The sequence below is a fragment of the Carettochelys insculpta genome, chromosome 12 (assembly GCF_033958435.1).
Source record: "Carettochelys insculpta isolate YL-2023 chromosome 12, ASM3395843v1, whole genome shotgun sequence".
Taxonomy (NCBI): Eukaryota; Metazoa; Chordata; order Testudines; family Carettochelyidae; genus Carettochelys; species Carettochelys insculpta.
In genome coordinates, this window is record NC_134148.1 from 14,716,860 (window position 1) to 14,735,145 (window position 18,286).

Sequence of the window (18,286 nt, forward strand, 5' to 3'; positions counted from 1 at the left end):
GGTGGTAAAGCACTGGAATGGGCTGCCTGTGAGACAGCTTAAATACGAGACGGTCTCGGTAAAAACAGGACAGATGGTCACCCTAGGCAGGTTAAGCACTGGACCAGGATCAAATTTCATTAGTAGCTTTTGAAATGGACATGTGCACAGATCAGATAAAGTACAGAACAATGTGTAGGTAGAGCCTGGGCAACTCAGCAGAAGAGAGATTACAAAAGGCCTCAGAGGACGCTGTCACTTCTCAAAAGTCTACCTGTATCAGTCCAGTCCAGTCCAAGGCATCCTTCAGTCTGCATAGACTATGGATCGCGCCCTTCAGAACTCCATTTGAGATCTCCATTTGAGATCGTCATTTGCAGCGTTGACTGTGACTATGGAGGCCCACACGAGAGTGACAGTCCTTACTACAGCTAGCTGTATAGTCATTGCATAACAGGCAGCAAAATACCACTCAGTTATGTCCACTATTTTGAAGTGCTCGTGAATGAAAGGTCCAGGTCCTGTCATCCAGGCCCATATCTAATAGCTTTAGCATTATCTGTGTTCACATTAGCTCTTAGTTAATGACACATATAAGAATGCTCATTTATTGTTGCTTCCCAGGCTTCTTAAAGCATTCTTACCACTGCCCTGTGAAGAATGATGAGGGAACCATCATCTGTACCGTACACAGAGATTTCCCTGGCCCGTAGGGAAAGGTGTGGGATCACCACCTGCACAGCTCAGCCATGCAAACGATTTAGAGAACCCCTGTGCAGGATTTAACTTTGGCACTGGGATGCTCCATGCTGAGCAACTCCCTTCCCCTTACAAAGCTGCCACAGTGCAGTTTTATCTGAAAGTTGGGGAGGAATCAGAGCCCTTGGAGACTTGAGGGGCAGAAGGCCCTACCATACACGGTGGTCTGGCAAATCCTGTCATTGCAGACACAACTGGAGGCCAGACCATGTTCTTCCTCTGTGTGAAACCTGCTGTGGTTTGCCAAACTGGTGCATCTTTCAGATGAAATACAGGAAGTCTGTCAAAGTGGAGATTTTCTCCACATTACAAGTCCCACAAAGTCTTTGTAGTTTGTAATGTACAGATCCTGTGACAAGGCATACAAAGTAATCACCATAAGAGCAGGGCACTGTTGTTATTTATAGAAGTGAACTTAACACGGTTGCCAACAGTTTGTAAGGATGGATTATTATTAGAAAATGGATCCTTCCACTGGAAGAAAATTTAAGAATGATTGCTCCTCCTCCTAAACATTATTCACTGGTGCAGCACAGTTCGTGGTTTTGAAAAGTTCCACAAAGTCTTTCCCTCCAGCATTTAAAAACATCTTAATATATTTTCTGCTAGAAATGAAGTTACAAATTTCACTTTAAATATAGATGATAAAAGGCAGCTGAGTTTCCATAAATCACAAAGCCTCACGAAAAATGATAAAGCATTTTTAATGAAAAAAAAAAAAAAACAAAACCAAAAGCAATAGAACAAAAACAATGAGTGTAGCAGGGGAGGAGTATTTGCAAAACAAAATTCAGAGAAATGCCTGATTTATTTCTTATTAAGGGAGGAGAGTGAGCATTAAAAAAGCTATCCACTTAATTAAGGTTAGCTACAACAGTCACACCTCTATAGTCTTGTGAATTCCTATTAGAGATTTCACTGCAAATATGATGGAGGGAGCAGTGCTCAGAGAGAGAAAGCTAAAGGGATATCATTTTAAACGATCTCAACAAAGTCTTTAAGGACTTGATTCCGATTGGACTGAAGCAACTAGGCTTGAGACCAGGCCCTTAACCTTGTTTTAACCCCTCCATCATATTCTTAGCAGTTCCTTTGAGAAAAGAAAAAATGGTAATTATGACTAAAACAACAGCACCAAAATCTACCTTAAGGCCAGGTCAGGATAGCATGAGAAGTATGTCATCTTTAACAGAACCCAAAACATCTGTTTCTGTATGGCCACATTTAACTAGCAGACATTCACTGCACTAGGCGACAGCCTAGAAATAATCATCAGTCAGCACTATGCAAGCTCTAGTGTTGAGGGCTTAATTTGTACTTGGCTGTCTCTAAAATTGAACATAACATTACTACACTAAAGCCATTAATAAAAAAGACTCTCTACTTGAAACACGGTATTAGAAACGTTCCCTGTGCAGACACAGCTTCTGAGAGGCAGTACTACAAAATAGAAAAAAAAATACTTAAAGTAATAGGGTCTTGTGAAATGATTTGCTGACCAAAGTTTTATCCGTAAAGAATCTTTCTTCCCTATAGGTAGAAAAGTCTGGTTACTGACCTTGTACAGTAGCTGGAGTTTTTTTGAAATATATATTCCTAATGCCAGCTGCCAGAGCATTCTGCACCCCTGGAAAATGCACTGCTCAAAGGGTGACATGGTGACAGATTGACAGCCTCTATGCATAAAAGGGTGGACCGTTTGTTGATATAGTAAACTGTTCTATTTCCCAACCTGACTTCAATGTACAGGTTCCAGAAAGCTGGCAGGAATTGTTTACAAACCTCATATGCTGTATTCAATTTTGAATTCCTGCAGTGGCCAAGTACCCTGTGCTATGTGTTTGCCCAGATATTTCCCCAACTTTTCAGGGAGAAGTCGGTGATTTTGTTTTGAGTTGGGAATGTCGGTGCGACCCACACTGACATCATGTTGAAGTCAGGACCCCACCGGGGAGCCAGACTGATGTTTCCAGACTAAACTTGCATGACACACAGACTGTCCATAGCCATGCTTGTAGGTACTGCTGACAAAGTCATCCAACAGGCATCATTCATGTATGTATGTATATGAAGCACCCGGAGCTAGGAGGATGAGACAAAACTCAACTATTGCTCCAGAGCCGAGTCAGAGCGCAGCACTAAGATCCTTTAGAGCTTGGAACTGGCATTGAGGTAGGTATGCTTTTGACCCAACTGAGTTCAAGATTGCTCTAATAAGGTCTATAGTTAATATGGGAGATACAATGAAGTTAGTTGTGCATGTGTGTGTGGCCAGAGGTGATACTGGTATGACTTTCCCACAAAGAGCAGCCATCAATGCAGATGAACACTGACATACCCACCACTGCTGACGCCCACTCCTCCAACTCCCAGTCCCTGTCCTGCCTCGCTGAAATGGAACTCAGTTTAATTGGTTTAATGGCCAGCAAGAGTCCCATTTTAGCAAGCAGGGCAGGGCAGGGCAGTGAACTGCCCATACTTGCAGGTGGGAGAAGGAGGGCTGGGGAGAGCTGCGCAAAGGAGGTGACAGCGGCCCAGTGAAGGAGCAGCCGTGGCAGTTTGTGGAGGTTGCGTGAGATAGGTGGGGCGTGGTTTGGGGCTGACGGGCTTAATTCTGGGGTTACACTTTTCCCAGGGGAGAACCTCACCCCCCCGCCTTTTGAATTGCCTTGGGTCACAAAGTCTTACTGAATTGCCAAAATGGGCCCCCATCTCGAAAAGGTTGGGAACCACTGGCTAAGAGTAAGAGGCAGATGAAGACATTCAGCTGTTTGGTAATACAGACCTCTGGTCTCCTTTCTTCTTGTGGATGAGGAAATATCTTCATCAAAATTCTCTTCCCCTGTACTGGTGTGCAACCAGCTCTATGGCTCTCATATGGAGCAGAGAGTTAAGTTCCTGTGCAAACGTTCTCTGGTGAGTGGGGTGCCTGAACAAGGACTGCATTGTATATCCATTGCATATCTGGTGGTGATGAACCCACCAGGCTCATGTTACAAGACACCATGCCACCAAAAAGTAAGATAGGTGGCTACTAAAGAAGGTGTAGGAATCTGACACAGGTAGACTTGATAGGTGAATTTGAAGATCCCATCAAAAGTATTGCCCTGTGGGAAGGTAGGTCAGGAAGAAGAGAAAAAGAAGGAAACACTCTGCTTTGTGCCTTGCATTCTTTGGCATTTTCTTGGAAGCTCATAAGCCCTCTGGTGATAAAAGGAGTGAGGGTGTGGCCCCCTCTTCGAGGTCTGAGTGAGATGTAGATGAGTACTTTTTGGTGCTGAGGTAGATACACCCAGACCAGTGTCTTGCTCTGGAGTCTAAGTCTATTTTGCTTGATCCAAGAGAAACGTTTTTTTCTTGATGTATCCTCCTGGCAAATTATGGAAGATTTTAAAGAAAGATATATGAGTTTGAGACTTTCCCTCAAAAGCAATACATGGCCATCAGTTCTTGTTTGAAAGTTAAACATGTTTTAGTTTAAAGCAGAGGATATCGATTTACGCCTGAAAAAATTACATAACATACGATTTGTGTGTTTCTTTGTTACATTTCTGGAGAAATACCCCTACACTTCTAAGATTTCCTAAACTGGATTTGTTCTCATGTTGTGAGCCACTTACAAACAATCCCTTGAATTTATGTGCAAAAACTTTTAGTTGCAGGTTGTGCAGGTCTTTATGATAATTTGTATTCTCAGCTCCAACTTTTGTCAATGTATGAACAAATCTATGCTCGACTACAAAAGAGTGGGTCCGAACTTTGGATTTTAAGATCATTATTATTAGACCACAGTTAAACTCAATGTGGGTTGAAAACACTAGGCTGGGAATTCTAAAGCTGAAGGAATGTATTTATTCCTTAAACAAATGCAGTACGTGAAGGGCAAACACCACCCTGTCAGCATGCCCCAGTCTTCTTCTACACAGCCCTCTCTTAGGGATGTGAAGACAGGTCAGTCTCCAGGCCTAGTCTCTGCTTAGGCTGCCATCGAGGATGACAATTGCACAGTTGAACTGTCCGACACATGTCCAGCTGGGCACCAGGCCACAAAGCTCTTTAGACGGTCACCCCAGGAGAGCCATCAGTTAGTAATGACTCTGGGTATCACTGCCTGGATGCACTCATGCTAGGGACTTCAATGTACATTCTGCGGCTGCTTGATACGGGCCTCAGCTTCAACAGACCTTATGTGGTGGTAGTTTGCAGCATGGATCCTGTTCCTCAATCTGTAAGCTAAAGAGCCAGAGAGCTACAGGCGTGGTGTGCGCTCAGCTGCTTCTGTGTTTTCTGTGACTGTGACCTAACTCTCCTCCAGCACAAGGGCCCCTATTGTGACCTTAAGGCAAAAGGCTCCATTATCTCCTCACCTATCTCCTACACCACTACTCCTAGTTATTAAGTTAAATTTTGGGCTTAAAAGCATAAATACGTGATGCCTGCTGTTTTGGCAGTACAACAAACAAGTGAACCAAAACCTACTTTACATTCACTTGATTCCTTTCTCTGAATGGAGGCAGCACCAACACAAATCCATGGCTTATCCTGGAAACCCTGCAGGAATATGAGTAAGGCTATGTCTACATCAGTGCCCCCAAACATTTTACATTGCATAGCTCCCACCCCGTCCTGCCTTTTTCCCAGCTGTAGTTGGGAGCTGACACCAGGATTGGGGCTGTGTTTGGAGCTGCAGCTGGGAGCAGGGCCAGAGCTCCAGCAGTGCTGACAGCCAGGTGCCAGTCTGTGGCCAAGAACAGGACTGTGGCTCTCAGTTGAAGCCTGCCTGGGCTGAGGCTATGGCTGTGGCTGGGCTAGAGGCCTAGGTTGCAGCTTGAGGCTGGAGCAGAGTTGGGTCCAGACCGTGGCAGGGTGGCATTCTCTCTCTCTCTCTGCACCACCAATATTTCTGATGCCTTTCTGGTTGGGTGGGGCAGGGGCAGGGGCAGGGGCAGGTGTCCCATAGCTGGGTAACCACTGGTCTACGCTTAAAATGCTACAGAAATGTACCTATCCTGCTGTAGTTCTACAGCGTCTACACCAATGGCGGGGACCTATTGCACAGTTAATGCAACTCCCCAAGAGGAGGTACAGGTTGAACCTCCATAATCCGGAACTCTCTCAGATGGCAACATCTGTAATCCGGCATGGTTTTAGCTAGCCAAACAATAGCTTATCGTAGGCGTGCCCAAGTTTCCTGTGGTCCCATAGAGTTTGTTTACAGCCTCCAGTCCTGGCGCTCAGTGTTCCGTGCTGTTATTTAGCTTTAATTCAGCCCAAATGTCTTCTGAAAGCCCCGTTAGTAGTGTCAGTGCTGATAATGCTGCTAGACAATATTGACCTCCCATGGCTGGATAAATTCTCTTGTCTGACACCAGCTGAGGGTGCCAGACTATAGAGGTGCAACCTGTAGCTTGTTTGATGGAAGAATTCATCCACTGACTTAGCACGGTCTACATCAGAGGTTAGGTCAGCTTAACTACCCCACTCAGGGATGGGGACTTTTCAACAACTACATTTTCTAGTGTCGCCCAGGCCTTAAGCAGCTGGCTTTCCCTGCCTCCTGTCCTCAATGGTCCTGCAGGCCCTACACTGTGGGCCCAGCATAGGGTCACCACACGGGAGTGCAGCCGGATGGAGCCTGCACACATGTAGCATGCACCCACGCAGCATGCACAAGGCACTGCCGCTGCCATGATTTGAACTGATACAATTTACAAGTGGCAGGGGGCTCCCAGCTGTCATGAGCCTCAGGTCCTTTTAAATTACTTGGTAATAGCCTCTTTGCCTCTCTCTTCCCATTAGTAACCCTGGCCCCGGGTGTCAGCCTTGCACCCCAACAAGTCTCACACTAGTCTTGCTCGTGGCCTGGACCCCTGGCTGGAAACCATTGCTTTGGCACGTTCCTCAGCAATGGGGCTGAGTATTTAAGACAGCGTGCTTGGAAATTCAGGGCTCCTCCACTGAGAAAAGGTTCTTGGTATGAATGAAAAGGAAATACCTCTCTGCTTAACTTCTGGGCTCTGGCCAGTAATGTGAAGACTCGTTACCATGGCTTATAGCTTTTTTTTAAACATAACCTTTGCTGTGGTGGTACTTTGCTGACACACTGGAAATCAAAATGAGGAACAGGCAGGGCATTTTTCCACTTTACACAGGGAATTTACAACACTCCTTCTCTTAATACCAGTACTGTGCCGCAAGCTTCCTCTCTGTGCACAGAAAAGGTAGCAATAACTTTAATCTCTACATAGTAATACCGAATGCCCGAGGGTTCAACTGCTCAGTCACATCCAAAAAAGGGGAAAGATGAATGGAGAGTTTTTAAATCACATGACTAATATATATACAGATGGTTAAAAATCACTTAGTTCTCAGGGTTTTTTTCTTATTGATCACTTTTTCTATATATTCAGACTCTAATTTACTAAAATTAAAGCTATTTAAATTTGGCTGGTCAGCATATTCACAGTTTGCGTTTCCTTTACCTTGTCCTTCTGCACTTATCAGACTAATTGCTGAAATGTAATTTATATGCAGGTTACACTAATAAGTGGAACTGATCAACCTTCTGCTTGCATGGGGGAAAGGGAGTCATGTTTTAACAGTAACAACCCACCCCTTAAGAGTGACAAGCAGTGATCCATTCCAAGTAACCTATTATATTTATATGTATATTATATTTATATTATACATGTTTCTCTACATTTTCACTTTGTTTTTTTCTTTATTATCAGTTAATACTTAAAAATCCACCACTCATTTTCAATTGAGACCAGAACAAACACAGGGACCCAGGTGTCCAGAGATGAACGGCTGGTGTGCTGACACTATCCCAAATGTCGAAAATATATGGACAATGCATCTGCTTAGGCAGGCTTTGGGGAAGACCTGACATAACGGAGTGGAGTATGAGTTTAGTTCTTAAAGATACTAGCGCCTTAATTATTTTTGTTGTACATGAGTGCCATATGCTGCCGGGGTGACTGTTTTTGTGTAAATTGTGATCATAACAGTCAGAGCATCCAGAATGATGGACTGGCATGTGTCTGTATTTAAATATAAACAGACAGCCATTTGTATAACCTTTTTGGGTGCCACATACAACTTCTCATCTGAAAGATGCCTTTAAATCAGATATGATTTAAATAGCTTTTGCTTTTTTCTAATTTAAAAATGAGACACAATTATAAAAACATGACAAAACACCCCACAGCTTCCAGCTTCTTTTACTCTCAGTGCTGTAAGGAAAACAGGACAGAATTTCAGTAAATCATATTTTAGAAATGAGCTAATTGGGGCTCCCACATTTTTCTGTTCATAAGTAATTTTCATTGACTTATTTCTAACAATGACGACTAAGGCAAAGAAGGAAGGGGCTGAGGCCATACGTTTGATCTGACCAGGGGCAAGCAAACTTTTTACATCAGACCCCGCTTTTCGTCCTTGCAGTTAGCGGGGTGCTCCCAGCCCAGAAGTGGTGTGCTGTGCTCCTTTGACAATGGTAGCCACGAGGGAGGGGGAGGCAGAGGAGGCTGGTGGAGCCTCATTACCTAATAAATCATTTTGTCTGTCTTTAGGATGATACAGGAATGCTTGTTTTTCGTGCTTGCCTACGTAACAGTTGACAAAGAAATCTAAATGATAAGACTGGAGTTGAACTGAGTACTTGGGGAACTGAGTGGCTTGCTGAGAATAGAGGCTGGTGTTTGAAGAACTTGCCCTACCACCTTCCCCAGATCCCCCGGGCAACCCTTACAACAGAAAATTCATGCTGAAAGAACCCACCCAACCACTACTCCAGCAGTCCCAAGAAGCGCCAGCAGTCCTTTAAAGTTGAACAAAAGATCAACATAATTGCACTAAAAATAAAGAAAGAAAGAAAAAGAAAGAAAATAAGCCTAGCTTCTCTCTGGGCAGCTGAAACAAAGGGCTGTTCTAGCAAAAGCTTACACCCACTCAGCTGCCTCTAAGAAACATGAGTCCCAGATTGCTCCTGCTGGTAGATGCTGACAATGTGGCTGAGCTATCCCCGTGGATGGAGGATCTCTAGGGGGTTGGAGGGCTGGCAGTGCAGCTCAGGTGAGCCGGGGAGGCCATAGGGGAGGCAGCAGAGGCTGCTGGAGGACAAGCGGGGGCTCCAGATCCCAGCCCCAAAGCAGCCTCCTGGCCCCTGTGCTGCTGTGGGGCTGGCAGGAGCTCTGGCTCATGGCCCCAGGCTGCTGCAGGGCAGCAGGGGCTCCAGATCCCAGCCCTGCACTGTTCCGGAGCCAGCCAGTGGGGGCGTTCCCGGTCCCGCACTGCTGTGGGGCTGGGGGTTTCTGGCAGCCCCATGGCTGGGAGATGTCTGAGGCCTTGAGTCCTGCCAGCAGCTGCAGTCATGGGAACCCTGGCAAGGAGGTGCCAGTATAGAGTACTGGCACATACTGCCAGAAAAAAGCCCTGCACATAGCTCTGCAAATTGTTCACCTCAACCCTGACAAGCACCGTCTAGGATGTTACATTCCTCAGACTTCCTCAAGTTTCTATTGAAATGTGTAGAAAATTATTAATCTCAGATGCAATTAAAAACAGAAACTGAGACTATTATACAAGGTGGCTGTTAATCAGTGTGATCACCAAACACCCCTCACATACCACTGCTTCATTCGGCATTAACCATGCCCCCATTGCATCATAGTTCTGTAACTGACTGGTGATATGAGATAAAGGCAGAAAATACAACTGAAAAAATGTAAGTGAGATATTGGATCTTTTCTTAAAGCTCATAATTAGGGCCCTACCAAATTCATGGTCCATTTTGGTCAATTTCATGGTCATAGGATTTTCAAAAAATGGTGAATTTCATGACTGCAGATATTTAAATCTGATAGTTCACAGTGTTGTAATGGTAGGGGGCTGGCCCAAAAAGGAGTTGTGTGACCTTTGCAAGGTTATTGTAGGGGGGATGCAACATAGTTATCCTCAACCCCTGTGCTGCTTTTCTCAGTGGCACTACCTTCACCGCTTGGCAGCTAGAGAGCGGTGGCATGGTATTGCCATACATACTTCTCCACTGCTGTCTGCAGAGCTGGGACCTTAGTCAGCAGCCGCCACTCTTCAGGGGCCCAGCTCTGAAAGCAGCTGTACAGAAGCAAGGGTGACATGGCTATGGTATTGCTACCTTATTTCTGCACTGCTGCCGGCAAAGTGCTGTGTTCAGAGCTTGGCACCCTCCAACATCATGACCACAGCTCTCAGGTTGCCAAACATTGACAGCAGTGCACAAGTAAAGGTGGCAATACTGGGACCCTCCAAAAATAACCTTCTGATCCCCTGGCAACTACCTTTTGAGCTAGGACTCCCAATTTGAGAAATCTGTCTCCCCTATAAAATCTGAATCATATGGGGTACAAGCACAAGAAGGCCAGATTTCAAAGGAAGACAGCAGATTTCATAGTCCATGATGTATTTTTCATGGCTCCGAATTTGGGAGTGCCCTATTCACAATGGACTTAAGGGGTTTGCAGAATATGGTTACTGATAATTTGTATCAGTCATTGCTGCAAGCAACAGCATCAAAAAGTATAAGAAACAGCAAAATTATGAATGAACACAGATTTTACTCATTGCTTTGTTTACAGACACATTTCTATTTCTTATGGTTCATTATAAAGCTGCATGTGGTTCCTCTTAATTTAATGTAATTACTTACTGCAGGTCATTTTCCAGTATTCTAGTGCCAGCTTAGTTTCTTATCTGGAAGGCTGTATGTTACAATGGCAGAATGTAAATTTTGACACTGGACTTAAAACTTTCTGTCAAGACTTGGGCAAGTCACGAAAGGAAAATCCATGCCAACTCTTTTTCAGAAGATAATTTGAGATCCAACGCCAAGTGGTGACTGCAAAGAACTGTTTTTTTATTGATCTAGGTTAATTTAGAGTTTTTGCAGGAATTTCTTCAAACTCCAATAGGGTACTTAATGGAATTTGATATAAAACTTTGTATTAATCTAAGCTCAGACCACAGGACATGTCTCATGAGCTGCATTTCTAATATGCACACAGGTGGTGTCATTACATTTTGTGCAAAACAAAATTACCTTCTTAGAAACAAAAAAGATTTGATAAACATCTCCTACCTATGCATACTACATAGGAGATGTAAAGCAGCACCCCCGTCCCAAGTATGCACTGAAATACTTTCAATAAAGGAAAGCTGCTTCCTACTTGAGGATTGTTCTTACCACAAGTGCCCAAGAAGCTCAAACTGAATTCAGAGCTGTATTGTCCAGCCTCACATAATAAAGGATCCTTGCTTCAATGGCTCCTATTTTCCTAGGTCTCCTTCAGTGATGGTTCAAAGATCTGTGATTACTTTTGTGATTTTTAAAAAATGGATGACCTCAAATGAATGCTGTTTCATATAAACATTTTTCCAAGCATGCACACAAAGTTGAGGCAGGCTTATAGATGAAGGTCACAGGCTAGTTTTGGGAAAAGGAAGCACCCACTTTAAGTTAGCGAGTGGACTGTAAATGATCAGTTTAAAGAATGCAGAAGTGCTCACCATTCAAATATGTTTATCACTGTCTCCTTAAAGTACTCTCACCTCCTGCATTCTTCTAGTTATCAGGAAGAGAATGGCCAATGAGACAATGGCCCTGTTTCCTTTGACTTTTCCTTACCTGACTAGCAGGGGCCTGTCCAATCACTGCTTCATAAGGAGGGGGCAGCTCTGTTGGATACAGCATTCCTGGGCTGTTAATGGTGACTTCATATAAAGCACTGAAGGGGGAATGAGGGAAATCCAAATGGAGACCCCTGTTAAAGCAAATAAATGTATAATTATCATTTCTGTGCACTGGATTTACCTGGAAAACTAATGTCATTTTCCACAGTGCTGAAGTGAGCAGGTGCAGGACTCTGAATCTGTAACTGAACCCATTACAAAGCAGTTCATTCGAGAGACCCGGGAAATGAAGCTTAAATTAGAAGGATTTTTTTTATACTGGCCATTAAACCAATCTATTCTCCAGGCATTAATATCTTGTACATACTCTACAGCAATGCGCATTCGAGTAAAGGCAATTTTTTCAAAAGATTAAATCTCAGACATAACATCCGTATAGAATGCCAGCAACTGTGGTACAAACAGTCGTAAATCTGAATTCTTGTTTTATTGTCAAATATTGCTATCTCTGTCTTTTCTGAAGCCACCCACTTCTCCATCATGGTGGTGGTTGTTGTTTTGTACAGCAGCACTAATATAAACAAATGAAGATTTTAAAATGCGTGATGGCACACTTTGTGAAACACGCATGAGACTAGAGTTCATATTTTTGGAAAAGGCACCCATTATAAATAAAATCCAGTGAGGATATACATTTATATCCATGTATTCAGCTACCTGTGGAAATAAATCAGTATCCGTGGAACCGCAGGGCCCTTCTGGGAACCACAATGGCACAAGAACACAATACAAAACCACTAATCCTAGGCGGCAGCACCGCACCCTCACAGCTCTTCCTGTGTGGCTGTACTACCTCCATTACTGACCCATCCCTTCCACGCAGCTGTCTGCATCTCCTGCTTGGGCTACGTGTGCTGCTTGAGCACAAGAGCATGACCAAGGAGAGCTGCTGGTGAGCCTGGTGCCCACTCTAATAGATGGGATGGGGGCAGTACAGCTGCTACCGAGGAGATGCTGCCATTGGGTGTTGGCTCTCGGCAGCAGTGGACTCACATTCTGCTCCTTTCACTGCTGCAATTCCTGAGAGAGCCCTGTGGTTCCGTGGATGATGATTTGCATACATGGATATAAGTTTGTATATGAGCAGGGCTCTAACTACAAAGGAAAGGCCCTGTGGGGCTGTTTGTATTGTATAATTCATTTTCCCCTGAAGCAGTCTCACACTGTGTCTCAGAGCTATGAAGCAATGACATTAATGCTCAGGGACAAAGAATTACCTCTGTGCTTCCATCACAGGTGCACAGCTATATTCAGGTGGATAGTAGGGGGGTGGTGGTATTGGAGGTATGAACTCATCGAAGTCCAAGGTCTGATGCAGAATGGTTCCATGGGGAGTCATACAGTCTGGGTTGGTGGAGTGTGACCTCTGTGGCAGAAACTGAAAATAAAGAAAAAAGGAGCATTTCTTCAGACACTAATGGTCGAAATAACAAAAATAATACGCACACAAATTATGCCATCCTTATTCGCACTGAGCTGTGCATTATTCCACAAGGAGCAGTTGTTCGATCAATAGGTCTGCTTTCAGGAGTAGTACAACTCAGTAAGAGGAGAGTGGTAGAATCTGGCCCAAAAGGAGGATGAAGAAATTGATAGAAGAGAAACAAAACTTTATTAAACTCTCAGAGGACACCCAGAATCTTTATAAAGTTAGGGAGAAATACAATATTCTACCATCAGGATAGAGAACACAGACATTTCTGTTGCAGAATACAGGAATTTATCTCATAAAGCAATTTTCTTTGTTAAAGCATTAAACGATTAGTGGTATAACCTGTTCAGAAATAACCAACAGTTGGTTATGTGTATTAAAATAACTATTTGCACATTCTTACTTCCAATTTGGAAAGCAGCATATTAAAAATTAGGCGTTGCATACTAGCTATATATTTTTAAAAGAGAATAAAGAAATGACAAGTATTCCAAAAACTCATGTCCCATGACATGAGAATTCAACCTAATTTATATTTGTTTTTATAACATAAATTATCTCAATATTAACGCATTTTATATCTGGCACAACAAAGAAATTACTGGGTTTACACATGGTATGCAATTTTAAAATAAACCTGTAAATTTGTTGACAAAAAGAAAAGAATAAAAGACCCCCCATACACTCACACACCCTACACCTACAAAACAGAAAATACAACTGTACAAACTATAAACAGTAACAATTACTGAGAAGTACAAATCAAGGGCCTGAAACTGAGCAGACACTAACCCAGCAATAATATCAAAAAGCACGCTTGTTGATTTACAAAAACAGTAGCCTAATGAGCAGGTTAGCAGGTGTAAACCACTGTGTGATATTAAGGGGACTGTTCTGAACGTCAAATGAAACCTGGCTTTTATGACCCTGTTTCATACACTCTGCACAGAAGGAAGTACACCACCAACCAACCAAACTACAGAGAGGCATTCTTTCACTTTCATTTGAGTCACTACTCTTGTATTACTTCTCTTGGATTGGCAGATGACTGGGTCTTTGGCTCACCTTTTGAAACAATGTGCTAAGAAAATTTCCTGAAGGCAAACTTCTGCTGCATATTGGAATAAGTGACTACATCTGTTTGTACTGTTGTCTTACTGCATTATTACGATATTAAAAACATTTCCACTGACACAGATTAAAGAAGCAGTCACAAAGCAGGACAACAAACATGTTTATGCCTAGAAGACCCAGTAAATGGCTTTCATTCTTAGCTTGGCAAGGGTGGTTACTTTCTGGGAAAACCTCATCTCAGATGTAACTCAGATTTTACTCTCAGATTACACCTGTGATTAATCCAGCTGCTTGTGTCGAGAAGAATGAAAAAAAATCATTGTTTCATGAAACACACTACATGTAAGAGGTCTGAAAGGTCACAGTCTGAATGATTTCCATTCCATACGGCTAAATGCAGTGCCTTGCATGGTGTCAAGTATCGGAGGGGTAGTCTGAATGATGTAATACAATAAAAGGTCAGGAGATGGGCATCCTTTGTTTGTGCGAAATTAACAAGTAGAGGCTTACTAATTGGCTGCCAAGTTACGTGTTCAAGAATGTCAGCTACGCAAATAGCCTCTTATGCTCCAGATCCCGCTATTACCAGTCATTCTACTCCTTTCAGTCAATGTGTTCTATTGATGCTACTAAAACAAGAGGCACTTACTCAACGCTATGTACTACTATCATTGCTGCTGGATGTGCCATCCTTCATGTACAATGTAATAAAGAAGTCTAATAACTTGGGTATATTAAAGTTCCTATGCTGGCGGGGAAGGACAGCTCAGTGGTTTGAGCATTGGCCTGCTGAACCCAGGGTTCTGAGCATATTCCTAGAGATGGGCCATTTAGAAATCTGGGGCAAATAGATAAAAAAAAGTCCATCAGGGATGGCAATAGGTCCTGCTGTGAGGGCAGGGGACTGGACTCAATGACTTCTGAAGGTCCCTTTCAGGTATATATCAAAATATTATATAACAGAGGCAAGATGTGCATATTCTAATGTGATCATTCTCCCTACACAAATCTACCTGTGTTTTCTGGCAGATGTTATACTTTCCTTCATGGTCTGCCAGAATTATTGCACAATATTGTAAGTGCCAAACTTCAGGTGCAGACAAAGCCATCGCTGTATTGTTTATAAATCTGTAACATTTCTGGGGATGTTTTCAGTTACAAGACACTACTACTGATCATTCTAAATAACGTCAACATAAAACTAACTTCGAAGTCTGTATAAGAAACTAGATTAAATTAATTCAAAGTGCAGTATAAGCTGTAGTAACCAACACCTCCGGGGCACCTGGGGGTGCTAGATAATCAAACGTGCTGGATATAGGAGCAGGGCCCAGCTATGCTGCCACCAATGCCAGCCGGACAGTTGGCCTTATGGCCATCGGTCCTGGTCCTGGCTGGGCTGAGGGCCCTGACCTCACAGTTTCCAGCAGACAGCTGGCCCCTGCCCTGCTGCCACTGTCAGATCAGCCAGCCCCGCAGTCCCAGTCAGGCTGCTGCTGGCCAGAGAGCAAGCCCCGTGGCCCTATTTGGGCAGATGGTCCCCAGCCCTGTCGGCACCTGCTGGACAGCTGGCCCATGGCCACAGGCCATGGCAGGGCAGCCGGCTGCCCCGGTCCCATAGCAACTGGCCCTGTTCTGCCAAAGCAGGTACCAGTTAATTGAGCTTGCTGGTTATCCAAAGTCTGGCTAAAGGCTTTCACTGTAATCATTTGAAAGGAGCCATGGAACAGTTGGACAACTAACGAATTAAAATCATTAATATTATATCTAAAAATACATGTTTTGTCCCCTTGGCCAACTGAGCCACGACTAATAGTCTCCTTTCTCTAGTATAATGAGCAAGATGGCTGTCTAGAGGGTTTTTTTTTTTTTTGTGACTCATTTTCTATTCTTCACAATCTTTGCTCCTGCATGTGTTCATTGCACTCGGTCATATTAAAACACATTGCTTGCCAGTGCCCAGGTTTCCAAACAATCCAGACCATTTCACATCAGTGACCCAGCCTCTTCATTATTTACCATGCCATCAAGCTTCATACATTTCGCAAACCACAACAGTGAGGATTTTATGTTCTCTTCCAGGTCACTGATAACAATTTTAGTGTTTGTCTAAAAACCAATCCCAGCAGGACACCAATGGAAACACACCTCAATACAAAACGTAATACAATACATTTATATTTTGAGACCTGTCACTTAGCCAGTTTTATTGAATTTAAGGTGTATCATGTTAATTTTGTATTTTTATAGTTTTTAAATCAAAATATTGTACAGTAACAAGTCAAATACCTTAAATAAGTTTAATGTTATTTCAACATTATATCCTTTAACACTCAAACTTGGTGAACAGTCTCATGAAAAGAAGCTATCAAATTAGTTTGACAAGATCTGTATTACATAAACCCAGTTTGATTATCATTAACTAATAAAGAATTAATGGAAAGTTATATAAACTAGTTTGTATCAGCTGCTCCATTATTGAGCCACAGCTGAACGTCAGCCTGAGAGGCTGACAAATTAGTAAGGTCATCCCATCTATGCCTTTGCCATTTTCTGGAACTTCCACAGTCTTCCAGGACTTACAGTAGGGTCTCAACATTTGCAAGCCTAAGGTTCGTGAATTCAAGTATTTGCGAGCGGCCGCTTCCCCCAGGCTCTGGGACACAGAATGCTAGCAGCTGCTGCTTCCCTGTGACTGGGGTGGAGCGTGCCGGTGGCAGCTGCTTCCCCAGGGCTCCGGGAAGGGAGTGCCAGCAGCCACAGCTTCCCTGGGGCTCTGGGCAGGAGCATCGGCAGCCAGGCTCCCAGAGGGAACAGCATTCGCGAAATTCAACATTCGCAACGGTTCTCAACACGGGACCCTCACAAATGTTGAGACCCTACTGTATTTAAGACAGTCCAGTGAGCTCCTCAGCTAGCATTTTTAAAACTCTTGCATGCAAGTTATCTGGAATTGCTGATTTTAATACACCTAACTTTAGCAGCTGCTGTTTCACATCCTCATGAGTTACTAATGGAATGGAAAGCATGTCATCATTATCTTCTGAGAGGACTATAGGCACTGACTTTTTATTTGCAAATACAGAACAAAAATATCTATTGAAAATATGCATTATCATTGCTAATTCTACCATTCCCATCTAGTCATGGCACAAAACCATTAGTAGGATTATTTTTTAATCAGATTTAAAAGCTGTCTTCTTATTTTCCCTAATCAAAAACTCCTCCATTGGGAAAGTGTTTCCCTGTGCTGTCCTTATCAATTTTGTATGCAAAAGTCATCACTAGCCTCTTTTCTATTTGTAATTTATAATCAAACATCCATGTGTTGTATATGTTATATATACACATGGTGACATGGTAAGGCTGGGGGAGTGAGTACAAGAGGGAAAAGCAGGGCCGTGTTGAACTGGCAAACAAAATGCAGTGGGAGCAGCTGGGGAGGAGGCTGGTCTGGGTCAACTGGGGCCAGCTGGTCCCACTTCAGACTGCCTTTAAAAAACCCTTTGCCCAGTGGGAGAGGAGGGTGATTGAAGAGAGAAAAGGAGGCGAGTGGACAGAAGCAAGGGGAGTTTTTTTAGGAAAACCAAAGGACAGGAGGAGTTCTGAGCAGTGAGGGGCTGGGGCCCTTGTCCAGGTGGCCCTGAGATTTGACGTAAGGCCAGAAAGAACTGATTGCATTGTGGGGGGGGGATCCTGGTGGGGGAACACGCTGCTGCTGCCACTACCTGGAGGAGGTACCAGGGGGATCGTCCAGGGACGTGGCCCAGGGAGAAGAGCTGCAGTGTCCAGGGCAAGGGGAGCCTTTCCCCACCAGTAACAGCCACACAGGATCCCTGGGCTGGAACCTGGAATGAGTGAGTGGGACCCAGGTTCACCCCAGACCACCATCTCCCCCCCATCCCAAGAAGGGCAACGGCGTCCTGGCTGTGGGGGCCACTGGACTGAACAGAGGCTTGGAGCCCAGGAACGAGGTTAGCCTTACCACAACATATACATACAGTAAAAGCTTTGCTCTGTAGCCCAATAACACTCACTCAGGTTTATACCTCACATCCCCTTTGAAATATTGGCCTATATGTTTTTTTAAAAAATATCAGGAATTTCATTATTCCAAATAAAATGTACAAGAGGATTATAACCTTTCTAACAGTTTTGTAGGGATTTCTATTCCAAGTGTTTGAAAAAAATAAGGTAATCTTGGCTAGAAGGTTTATCCAATTTCATTTGTCTTTTTCCAAGACTTTTCAAAGAGCTGTACAACTTGCATTTTTTTTTTGACCAGAAGAGAGGTAATATTGGCCTCAAGCGGTC

The 18,286-nt window shown here is 43.6% G+C and overlaps 1 protein-coding gene across 2 annotated transcripts in view; it reads right to left on the reverse strand.

Moving 5' to 3' along the window:
- Positions 1-18,286, reverse strand: part of ENTREP2 (endosomal transmembrane epsin interactor 2) — a 458,153-nt gene that overhangs the window by 26,632 nt on the left and 413,235 nt on the right. For both annotated transcript variants that reach the window (XM_075006820.1, XM_075006819.1), the window contains exons 6-7: positions 12,684-12,844; positions 11,402-11,537 (exon numbers count right to left, since the gene is read on the reverse strand). In XM_075006820.1, the coding sequence (XP_074862921.1) occupies positions 11,402-11,537; positions 12,684-12,844 (297 nt within the window). The remainder of the gene's footprint in view (positions 1-11,401; positions 11,538-12,683; positions 12,845-18,286) is intronic.